Source organism: Saccostrea cucullata, unplaced genomic scaffold, assembly GCF_032062105.1.
Source record: "Saccostrea cucullata isolate Sc308-1 unplaced genomic scaffold, CSIRO_AGI_Scuc_v1 ctg1341, whole genome shotgun sequence".
In the NCBI taxonomy this organism is placed as follows: domain Eukaryota; kingdom Metazoa; phylum Mollusca; class Bivalvia; order Ostreida; family Ostreidae; genus Saccostrea; species Saccostrea cuccullata.
The window spans coordinates 352,501-363,683 of NW_026930817.1; the positions used below are offsets into that span (position 1 = coordinate 352,501).

Here is an 11,183-nt window from a genome sequence, read left to right on the forward strand (position 1 = left end):
AAGAAAAACTTTTAATCTGATAACATATGTTACTTATATTGACTTCATTTAACATGCCAAGTTTGGGGAAAATGTAATAGATACTAGTATTTTAAGGGGTCTTCCTAACATACATTTTCTCTTAGAATATACAGGAAAGTGTCAATTTCAAAGCAAATCATACAAATACTACAATAGACTTTTCGGTCACATTATAATGATTTGTACTATATTGTAAATAATATGCAAGAAACAAAAAATTCTACCGTCTTGTTTCCAGAGAGGGCATCTCAAAATCTTAAAAATTTACGATCTTTCATGTTTTTATGGAGTACTATAAAATATGGAAATACAATGATTACAAAAAATAATAAAAATGATTGAGATTTCCTCAAAATTCTATGTTTAAAATTTACTTTAAAACGCATTGATTCCGTTCACTGGTAGACAAACCCCGACTTGCTGTCTTTTTTGTACAAAAATCAAGGAAACTCATTATAGAAAATTTCCATTCATCACGTTTATCATAAAGTTTTCTTGTCAGGTTACCACTGACGTCTTTTTCTAGTAAAATATCCATTATGAAATGGATTGTGTCAGACTTTGTCATGTCAGAATAATCACATTTCGTCTCTTCCCATTTGTATGAACAAATTCTGATTATATATAGATTTTTTTACGCTATTAACATTGAAATTACCAAAATTACCTTGGATCTAGGTTTAGCAGAACTTCCGCTCATAAGTAACGTTTGATTTAAGAATGGCCATCTGCACGACCAAAACTTAGCGAACGGACATTCTTATAGCCGGGACACATCCTCTGGACATTATAAGTAATCCTTGTTTAAAGTATCAACGTAATGGACTACACTGAAAACACTTGTATTTCTCAGACGCATCATGTTTTCTTTCATACAAAATGTTACTGGATAATTTTATCATCAAGGAGATCACTTTAACATTAATACACAAATGTGTAGTCTGGTACAATTATGCACATTTGTTAAAGTTAAATAAGGTTTTTTTCTGGAAAATTCTTCGTGAGGGACATAAAAGGTAACTCTGTCTTAGACACGTCATGTACACTCAAGTGCCAAAATTTTGTACATAACGATCCAAAGAAACTCTGCAGTTACTGTTAATAATACATCGGATGGATTCAATCTTGACAAGAAATAATCCAACTCATTGTGTGTTTTTACCCCCTCGCCAAGGCTTGGGGATAAAAAAAAACCCACAAAACTCGCTGGATAAAAATCATAACTACAAACATGGGAGACCCTATATTTTTTTTTTTATAACTTTAAAAAGTCACGGATAAGTCTCGACAAAAATCTATATTCAACTGATTTAATTATAACAATTTTGCATTAATTTGTAAAGATCCTGATTTTTATTCTAATTAATTTTTAAGAGGAAACAAAACCTATAATACTCTGTTTGTATACAGTTTTTATACAGTATCTACACTGTGATTGTATCAAATGTTAAAAGTACACTAAAATACATGTACACTATACCTTCTTGTTACAATTAAATAGCCTGTTTATTTGTAGATATATCTAGTAATCTTTTATTGAAAGATCGGAGCATGAATAGTAACCTCACCGTCTGATTTTGGTATACAGTTTATAGAACATGGGGCTTTAAATGTCATTCAATTGTAAATTTTGAAACTTTACGGCGGTCTTCTGATGTCAAATTCTAATTTAATTGATTCATTTAGGATTGAAAGTGGATTAACCCCTTTTTCAATAACTATGTGACTGAACATTTATATATCCATGTATACTTTTTAACCCTTGGGTGAAGGAAGATTTGTCAAAGCGCTGTGGCTCGACAAGGCGTTTGAAGAAGGATTAAACAGACGTGTATATATTCACTGTCATGCTAACCAAGTAAGTAAATAAATCAATATCCATTTCTGTAGAGCTCTGATTATTTTAATGATCTTCAATTTCATAAAATTCTCTCTCTCTCTCTCTCTCTCTCTCTCTCTCTCTCTCTGAACAACATAAGAATGTAAAAGAAAAAAAGAAAGACTTCATTTCTATTACATGTAGTTCAGAAGTGTATATAAATATTTTAAGCATTGCTTTGAAAATCTTATTAGTTTTTGGAAGAAACAAGTGAAAGTGACACTTGTTATATTTTTCCTTTTGCTGTAGAAAGTTATTTTTCTTGGTCTTTAAAATTATTTCAACAATTATTTTTTACTTTACCACCATAGAAAAGGAGTTATGTAAGCTTAGATAATTTCAAATTTCACAATATATTTTTTTCTCTTTCCAAATTTAACTATTTTATATGTATAGCTATTTGAATTTAATGGATAATGCATTATGATTTCTTCCCTCATAATTAACATTAAAGAAATAAGGACGTAATAACATCTGAAAAATAAAGCAATCGCAACACATCTCAAAATTTTTTTTAAAAAATGACAAAATTTGCTCAAAAATATAAATTTTGACCGGACGATTTTCAACATAGCATGATAATAAAAAAAAATACTCAAAGCCATCGTTAAAAAATTTGTTTGGTTGCAATCTCCCAAACAACTGGCTAAAAATGCCTTCATTCAATCTTTATAATCTCCAGGAAACATTTTTTTTTTTCATTCCGGAAAAACATTTTGAATTTTTTAGGAAAACAATTTTCCCCACCTACCTACCGACCCAAATCTTTCGTCGGGAGAGGTCAAACGTACATTATTTTAAAGTTTATCTAATGAATTCCTTGCACTATATTATCTAATGTATAGTAATTACAAATTGTGAGGATTTATTGCTATCTCAAAATGCTTTCTATCTTTTTTGTGGCGGTTTTCTACAAAGTTAAAAAAACATTTGCATTAGATATCTGCAAACATTCCCTTCAATACTTCTGTTGACAGTTATCAAATAGTTCAGCTGAGAAGCGCTACTTCATGTGAAGTGGATGTTTTGAGTTCAATTATCTCGACCGTCGTTTGTTTGTCAACTCCCCTTAAAAAGTTTTGAAACCCTTTTCCAACTAAGAGAACTTTTCTTTTCTTTAAAGACGAGGAGTTCATATCTCTAAAATGGGTTTCATTTGTAGATATTGCGAGCAAATGGTCTGTTTTGGAGAAAGAAATATTTCATTATCATGCGTTAGTTTCTTACAGTTTTAGTACAGTGTATTCTAGCAACGCTTGAGCATGTATTTTGGAGTAGACGGCTCGTTTTAGTCCTCTCTGAGTTCGGTTGTTAAAGAAGAGAAGACTTTGGTACGTCTCATGTATTCTTCAAAATAAATTTTAAGAGTAAAATTTGAACCTTTAATGTAATTGACAAAAATCTATTAAAGTATAGATAGATATCGATGCCAGTAGTTTTAATAATCAATTTTTGATTTTATTCATCATTTGCTTCAGCTGATTCTGTAATATATATATATATATATATATATATATATATATATATATATATATATATATATATATATATATATATATATATATATATATATATATATATATATATAATAGAATCTATATTTTTTTTCTTCTATGTTTCTTCCAGTTCAAATTCCAAACTACAACCATTTTAAAAAATAGACATTTTGCTGTTCATTAATTTTTTTTAATAAACTTGATAAATGACGTTTCTGCTTTTTTTTTTATTTGTGTATTAACAGTTGTATTTTTAGTCTTACACTGATGGAACTTGTTACATTTTTTAGTGTCTGATCAATATTCAGTTTTTCTTTGTGACGTACTAGTAATGTATAAAGCTTGAATCAACAAATTCTCGGGTACAATATAGTTTTCTATGCCCTTAAAAAAATACATGATTAAAAATAGTTGTTTTTAACTGATGTTTGTCTATGTCAATCATTGTGAAAATAATTTAACCCAGTAAAATCAATAAAGCCCACTAACGATGAGCACAGTAGTTAATCAATATAAATTATTAATTGTCTCCGAGAAAGTAAATAATGGGGGGGGGGGGGAAATAAGAATTAGGTTATTTAAATTGCACATTTAGCTAAATGTAAACACTATGAGAGAACTAGTGGGAGAAAGAAAAAAGGTACCTAGTAAGTTTACTGCAGACAGAAATGATTTTTAAGACGAAAATCGAAAATGAAAAATCCTCTAGCCTAAATGTTTAGATTTTGAAGAAGGATAATTGCAGTTGTTTTACATAATTTTTGTGGATCGTATAATTTGGTTCACAGGCCTTTGATTTGGTTGTAGTGTTATATATGCATGGAAACCGAGGGGTGCGTCATGCTACTGCCAGCCTGTTAATTCAAAATTTACAACATGACAGAAGTAAATAAAAATCGTACTTTTAGAGGTAAATATAACGTATGTGTAGGTAAGTAATATAAAATATAACGGTTCACAAAACCTAGAAGGTTGGCATACTAGTATCTGTACGTCCATGTCTCAGGCAGCTGGTATGGACTTTCTGAATTAGTAAAAAAACTGAATATACCAGAACTATTAAATTACCGGGGGTATTTAAGGAATCACTGTCTAGTTAGTATAGTATGCCAGGGCATCAACGATAGTGGGAAACATGGGATAATTTGCATAACGGGCGAAGCCCTTTATGCATAAACTATCCCATGTTTCCCACTATCGTTGATGTCCCTGGCATACTATACTAACTAGAAAGTGATTCCTTATATTTCCATTTCATTGTGAAATAGAATTGTAGATTTAGACTTTAAAAATGTAGACATAGACTAAAATTACACGAGGACTCCCATGCCAATTCCAATAGTCCTCGCCCACTAACGTCAAACACATAGGCAGCCGCACGAGATTTACATGCATATTTGGCCTCCTTTGCGTCAGACACAGAGACAGATGCGCACGAGATTTGCATCATATTAGGCCTCCTCAGTTCCTGACCTATCGACCTGCGTAATTTATATTCCGGCAGAATTATCAAGAAATAAACTCCGACAACTTTCAGAGTTATCACAGAGAAAAAAAAATTAGAAATGGAAATATATTTTGTTGATGACAATGGAAAGTATATTATATTGAGAAAAATGGCAATGTTGAGATAGGAAACAGACAGTAAATTGTGATTATCAAGGATATGCGTATGTTGTATTGGAAGTAAAAATATTAAAATATACTAATTAGTAAACTACATGAATAGAAAAAACATTTCTTTCTAGTTAGGCCACACCAATTTAATTTCTTGTTCTTCGGACATTTGATGAAAAAAGTACGAGCGGGCTAGCGGTTAAATAATAATATTATTACTTTTTTGTAGGCAAGATTTTTAGGCGGAGCGTGAAAAAATTTGAGTGGACAATTGTATTTTTTCTGATTTGCAGAGTAAGTTGATTAAAAGTACGATAAATAGAGCGGAAATATACCAGAAAACAGCACAGAATTCCCATGGTGCGGGGATTTTAAATTAATATTATTTGTATAGTTTTGTTTAAATACGAGCGCGCGGGTCCGACGAACAATTTTTTTTATTGGTGTGGCCTTATGTCAATATACATAAAATGACTCAATATTTACTTAGTTAGTGTCAAGTGCATTTAGCATTCGCACGAACCATACAGGATAGTATATATTTGCACAATATCTATTTATCAAGTGTATTATATGAATGTGCTCGTCGGATTGTATCGAGTTATTACTTTCCTATATCTCCTAACATTTGTATTTAATTTTCCTAATTTCTATTTTAAGTTCACTTACAAAACATTATGTCAATGGTAAAGATTACTTTGAAATGATAAGTATCTCGTGTCATAGTTTGGCCCACCAGAAGCAAAAAATGAAGTCTTTGTTTTAGAAAACCGATGCACTGTGAACGAAGATTGCACAAAGAAAATTTAAAGTCATAATGAAAGCCATCGCTTTCAGTCGGCAATTTTGCTAGCCATTGTGGAGAGGGATTAGGTTTCAGTTTAAATTCCTCTGTCTTTAATGTACAAACCTGACATTGTTTGGAATCGTATTAGGTTTGTTGTTAATTTCATATGTTGGAAAGGCTCTCTGATATATCAACAGATATTGGGATATCCATGTAAGTTTTTCATTAAAAAGCCAGATTTAAGTTTTTTCCTGTGAATTCAATTATATGATGTACAGGTATTTTAATTTAAACCTTCGGTGAGCATGTGCTTAATTTTATCTCTTTGATTGATATCACTTCGGACGTCTCAATTCACTATTCATTGCTTTCATCTTTTTCAAAATGTTTAGCAGAAGAATTTGATAATCTAATTTGTAACGATTAATGCGCTTCTGGAGAAAATGGAATTTTATCTATAGCCTTTATTTTTTTCTATATTTTTATAGCTCATCTGGTTTATATTTTATGTCAATAATGTTTTATTATCTAAAAATTGACTGATTAGAAAAAAAATAGAACTTGTAAACTGATATGAAAGAAAAACATTTACCAATGCAACTGATTGTTTTATAAGAATTCTTTGAGCAATCTACCTAATATTTTGTGTTTAAATGGTCTTTCAAATTCACATGCTAAAAGAGAATTCCCCGAAAAAAAGATCATTTTTAAACTATTGATTTTTTATTAATCAAACACGGCACTTTTTAAAAATGCATATAATAAACATCTAAAATGTGTTAAATGCAATATTTATCATTGAATAATTTTTATCTCCCTTTTAGATTACCCGTGATGGCATCATACTAGAAGAATTCAATAGCAAATATCGGAAATGGGCCTCATTAAAATAAAATCAATTTGAAATAATTCGTGTGTAATGAATGTTTACAATGTGTGACACTTTGTGAAAGCCTCTTATTCATTGATGAAAAGACTACAGTCCATCATCATGCATAGGAATATGTTCAGACCCTCTACAGCTGGTGCTATTTCAAGGAAACATGGTACTTACCAACACAAACGTAGACCAAAAACCTCTATTTATCGTAAAAAGCGTCAAGAGCTGTTGATGCTGGACGAAGAGACTGAAATCGACTTGTATAACAGTCATTTACTTGAAATTAGCCAGGATGAAGCATATGATAGCGATTCAACGGTGTGTGCTTCTGAATTTGAAATTCAAAGTGAAAGAAGTGCGAGATTATCGGCTGCATCCTCTTCCACGGGAGTATCATCCAGCGGAGTATCGGATGGAAATCGTGAGTTCGAGCGTTACAGACCACATGATTATGACATGAAGAGTGAAATAGACGGATTGTCTGTAGAAACCGGATCTTGCAGGTTTGGTTCGGTCCCTATGAGGTTTGCTGCAAAACGGATTGAAATTACAGAACCCGAAAATTGTCACTGCCTTTCAAATATGCTCTTTCATGAAAACGATGCTTTAAGTCCGTGGAAAACAACTTGTAGGCATAAAAGTGAAGCTCAGACAATGCAAAAAGACAACCGAAATTCTAACCCAAAGCAGTGCCTAGTGCCGAGTTCGTATAGAAGAACGTTCGGCCAATCATCAAAAAATTTTAGCTATCCTTTCAGTCACTTTGAGAACAGTAGCAAATATATTCAGCAATATAAAGAACTTTGTTCATCTGTGGGGAAGTTTAGACATGCCATGGAGGTTACCCGACAAAACAAGCTTCCTTTGCCTGATCCTTACCTCAGTAGAATCCGATCTACGGCTTGGTGGGTATTTCTTAACATTATAATGTCTAACAATCGAATTCGATTAAAAACTATTTTAAAAAAGGCTGAATTTTCGTTAACATAATGTTAATTATTTTCTTATATAATTGCATTTACATTAACTGGTAGAAAATACTGAATTTAAAAATGAAATTATCTGAACCCAAATTGCATTGATTTACATCCATCAAATTTGATTTTCAGTTTGTCTTCATAAGATATATGCATTTATCTATAAGTTTTAAGCCATCTTTTTTATTGCATGTAGCTATAGACTGTTTATACAAGATAATATGTAACAACAACATATTTTGTATAAGAGAATCTAGTAAGGTTTTTATTCTGTTGTGTTATCTTTAGTTACAAATCTCCAAATTCCCTTTATTTCATTTTAAGGATTTATACAACAATATTTAACACAATCTAAAAACTGATTAGCCTTTGGTTTAACCAAACGATTACTGTCACTTGAAAAACAAATTTTATTCCCTTGATCGAGTTTGAAAGGGCTTGGTCAGCCGGTAGACTGGTCTTTAAGAAAATTAACAGCCCACTGGAGAAACTTTTAAAGGTGTTTTTCTCATGAACATGACTTTTATGAATTCAGTTAGCACTCAAATGTATCTATAAGCCGATTAACTCTTGTGGTCAGCAATTTTGACTATAATTCTGTTATATGTGATCAAAATCTCAACCAAAAAAGTTACGCAAGGCAAAGTAAAACCTGTTTGATTGAATGAAATTGCTGAATGGCGGTATAAAGTATTAAGCAGAATATTAAATTGAAAGCTAAGCGTCAGCATATACTTTCCTTTCCTTTTATTGCAATAATGTAATATTTGTGACGTATTTTACTACAAAAATCATTCAAATGTTTACGCTCGATATGAAATAAAGTATACAACTTATATTTAAAAAAAACCATTTTGCTGAAATTTTTAAATTTGTCGCCTAAGGAATCGGAACAAACCGTTCGTACCCTCTCTACCTATAATTTTTATAATCTCTAAAGCATGTTTGACATATTGTTTTTGTTTCTTTCAGCTCGATCGCCGAAAACTTCGACATCTTCGCAATATTAAACATAGAGAAAGACGCAGGGTATTTTATGTACTTATTAAACCTACTTACAATGAATGGCTTTTAATCTTCTAATTAAAAATGAATTTAATTAGACCATGATTTTTAAAAGAGGATAACAATAGCACTATGAAGATCTTAGTAAAAGTCACAAAATTTAGGTCAACATACTAATTATTGCACTCACAATAAATAAAAATGTAGTTTAATTTTAGCTGCAGATCTGTAGCGTTATGGTTTTATATATTTGTCTTTGACCATAACGCTACAGATCCCGTAGTGCAAAAAAGGTGCAATTTACGGCGCAATATTTTTTGCGCTCTTTTGGGGAGAATTTCTCCACTTTCCAGCATCGTTCAATCAACTACCTTTCAACCCCTAATTCTAGACACATTATTTAATTAATCTGTATATTTTATCCATCTCCCAACCCTTTATAGTCGTCTCTACAAGTGATAAACTCGCTTGATTAAAATTATTTGTTAGATTACTGAAAATTCATATACAGCGAGTTTATTGCCCGTAGAGACAACTATAAATGGATGGGAGGTGGATAAACTATACATATTGGCTACAGAATCTGTCTAGAATTAGAACGTGAAAGGTAGTTGATTGACCAAAGCTAGGAAGTGGAGAAATTCTCCCCAAAAGAGCGCAAAAAATATTGCGCCGTAAATTGCACCTTTTTTGCACTACGGGATCTGTAGCGTTATGGTCAAAGACAAATATATAAAACCATAACGCTACAGATCTGCAGCTATTTAATTTATGCCTCAAATTTAATTTTTTTTTCAGTGAAAAAGATATGTCCGAAACTGACAGAGATTTCTCCAGGTCCTTGACAGTTAATGACAGGGGCAAAAACCTGAATTTGGCCCCCGTGCGGGATTCTTCACCACTACAGTTTTCCGCACACCATGGGAAGTCTCTAAATAAAAATGACCTGCGTTTCAACCAATACCTAAATCTAGTAATACCAAAGACAGCACTCACCAAAACTAATATTCAGCTAAATCTAGATAATCCAAAAGAAATGTGGACCCCCAGATTTGAGTCCAAGAGAAATCCAACGAAAAATTCCCACAGGAGATCAGAAAGTGTAGATTCACTAAAACGGTCATCGAAACACGCAGATGTGAGTTCCAGACGATCTTCTGGTGCAAACAGAGCAAGTCAACTGAGACTAGAGCGTGCAGCGACGAGTGCCGATGGTACCCGATTAAAAAGTGATTCGGGATGCCTCATACCACCGCCACCACCCTTGCCACAGAGCCCGTCTATTTTAACAAAACGCAAAACACAAAGTCAGAAAACGAAATGTGTGAACCAGATCCGCGCCATGTTATCTGATCTTGAGGATTGCAAAGGGAAGTTGGATCGCACCTGTAGACGACTCGAAAATATAAAACATTCTGATTCAAAGGTTGATCGGGTCCTTCCAGCTACTAAGACTTTCGGGATAGAGGGCCAGACATGCAGAACGGAGGATCAGTTAAGCATCATTCACCGGCTTAGAAAAGAAAAGGAACGAACGTTAAGAGTGTCAGCTGTCAATTAACGCATCTTTGTAAAATTAATATACAGAAGCTAAAAACATTTTTCAAGATCAATTTGGGTACAGGTGTTTAATTAATTTTTTTTTTCATTCCTTTGTAATTTTATACACTATGTGTATATTAAAAACTTCATCAAATTAATAAAATTATTACTGTATGTTCAGCTTTTTCATTGAAAAAAAATCTTTAAGAAAGAGCATTTCACTTGACTCTGTCATTGGTTCACAAAGAGATGGCTTGACTGATATGAAGCTGTAGATATTACATCAAATTATTATAACATGTAAAAAGATGCTGAATGAAAATACTATGATTGAAAAACTTTCTCTCTTACACGTGTATACTAAATAATGGTAGAAGAAATTTTTTTCGAAAATACCTATAACTACTACAAATATGAGTATTGTCCAGGAAAACACGTTCACATCAGTATCAGTAACTATGCCTAAATGGGGTTGTTTACATGTGGTGATTTTTCTGAATTGCTGAATATTTCTCCGATTACTATTTATTGTGTGATAAAAAATACAAAAAGAAGATGAATTCAGTTAAGGAAAAAGATTCTAGGCCACTTGAGTTGCCTGTCTCCACTTGCAACGCCTGGACCCGTGCTGATCAGTTTGTCGTAATATTTCTTGCTTTATAGTAAAAGACTTTACCATCAGATACTATATAGTAATCATTCTCCCATATTTGAACTTCGTTCACCATATATAATCCGCCACTCAATTTTTTTAAAAAGTTTTTAAGGACAAATGAAACAAACAAACTTTTATCATAAAAATTGAAACTAATAACCTGAGTCATGTTTCATTGAGTAAAACGAACAATTCAGTTTTATGTGTAGTGTTTAATTTTAATTCACAGTTTCACAAAAATGGAATAATGTGAAGTGAAAATATTTGCATAGATTACTAAGGATGGCTACAGAGAGTTAGAATTTTGAACATCATAGAAGGTTT

The 11,183-nt window shown here is 32.1% G+C and overlaps 1 protein-coding gene across 3 annotated transcripts; it reads left to right on the plus strand.

The window, feature by feature from the left end:
* The first annotated feature begins 1,747 nt into the window (after window positions 1-1,747).
* LOC134230212 (uncharacterized) lies at window positions 1,748-10,283 on the plus strand. 3 transcript variants are annotated; one of them, XM_062711988.1, is made up of 5 exons: window positions 1,748-1,879; window positions 3,130-3,231; window positions 6,625-7,585; window positions 8,630-8,686; window positions 9,461-10,283. In XM_062711988.1, the coding sequence occupies exons 3-5, from the start codon at window positions 6,768-6,770 to the stop codon at window positions 10,221-10,223; spliced, it is 1,638 nt and encodes a 545-aa protein (XP_062567972.1). In that variant the 5' UTR covers window positions 1,748-1,879; window positions 3,130-3,231; window positions 6,625-6,767; the 3' UTR covers window positions 10,224-10,283. The 3 variants fall into 3 exon arrangements, with proteins under 3 accessions (XP_062567972.1, XP_062567973.1, XP_062567971.1); XM_062711989.1 differs by lacking the exon at window positions 3,130-3,231 and having other exon boundaries at window positions 1,782-1,879; XM_062711987.1 differs by lacking the exons at window positions 1,748-1,879; window positions 3,130-3,231 and adding an exon at window positions 5,832-6,013.
* The last annotated feature ends 900 nt before the right edge of the window (window positions 10,284-11,183 follow it).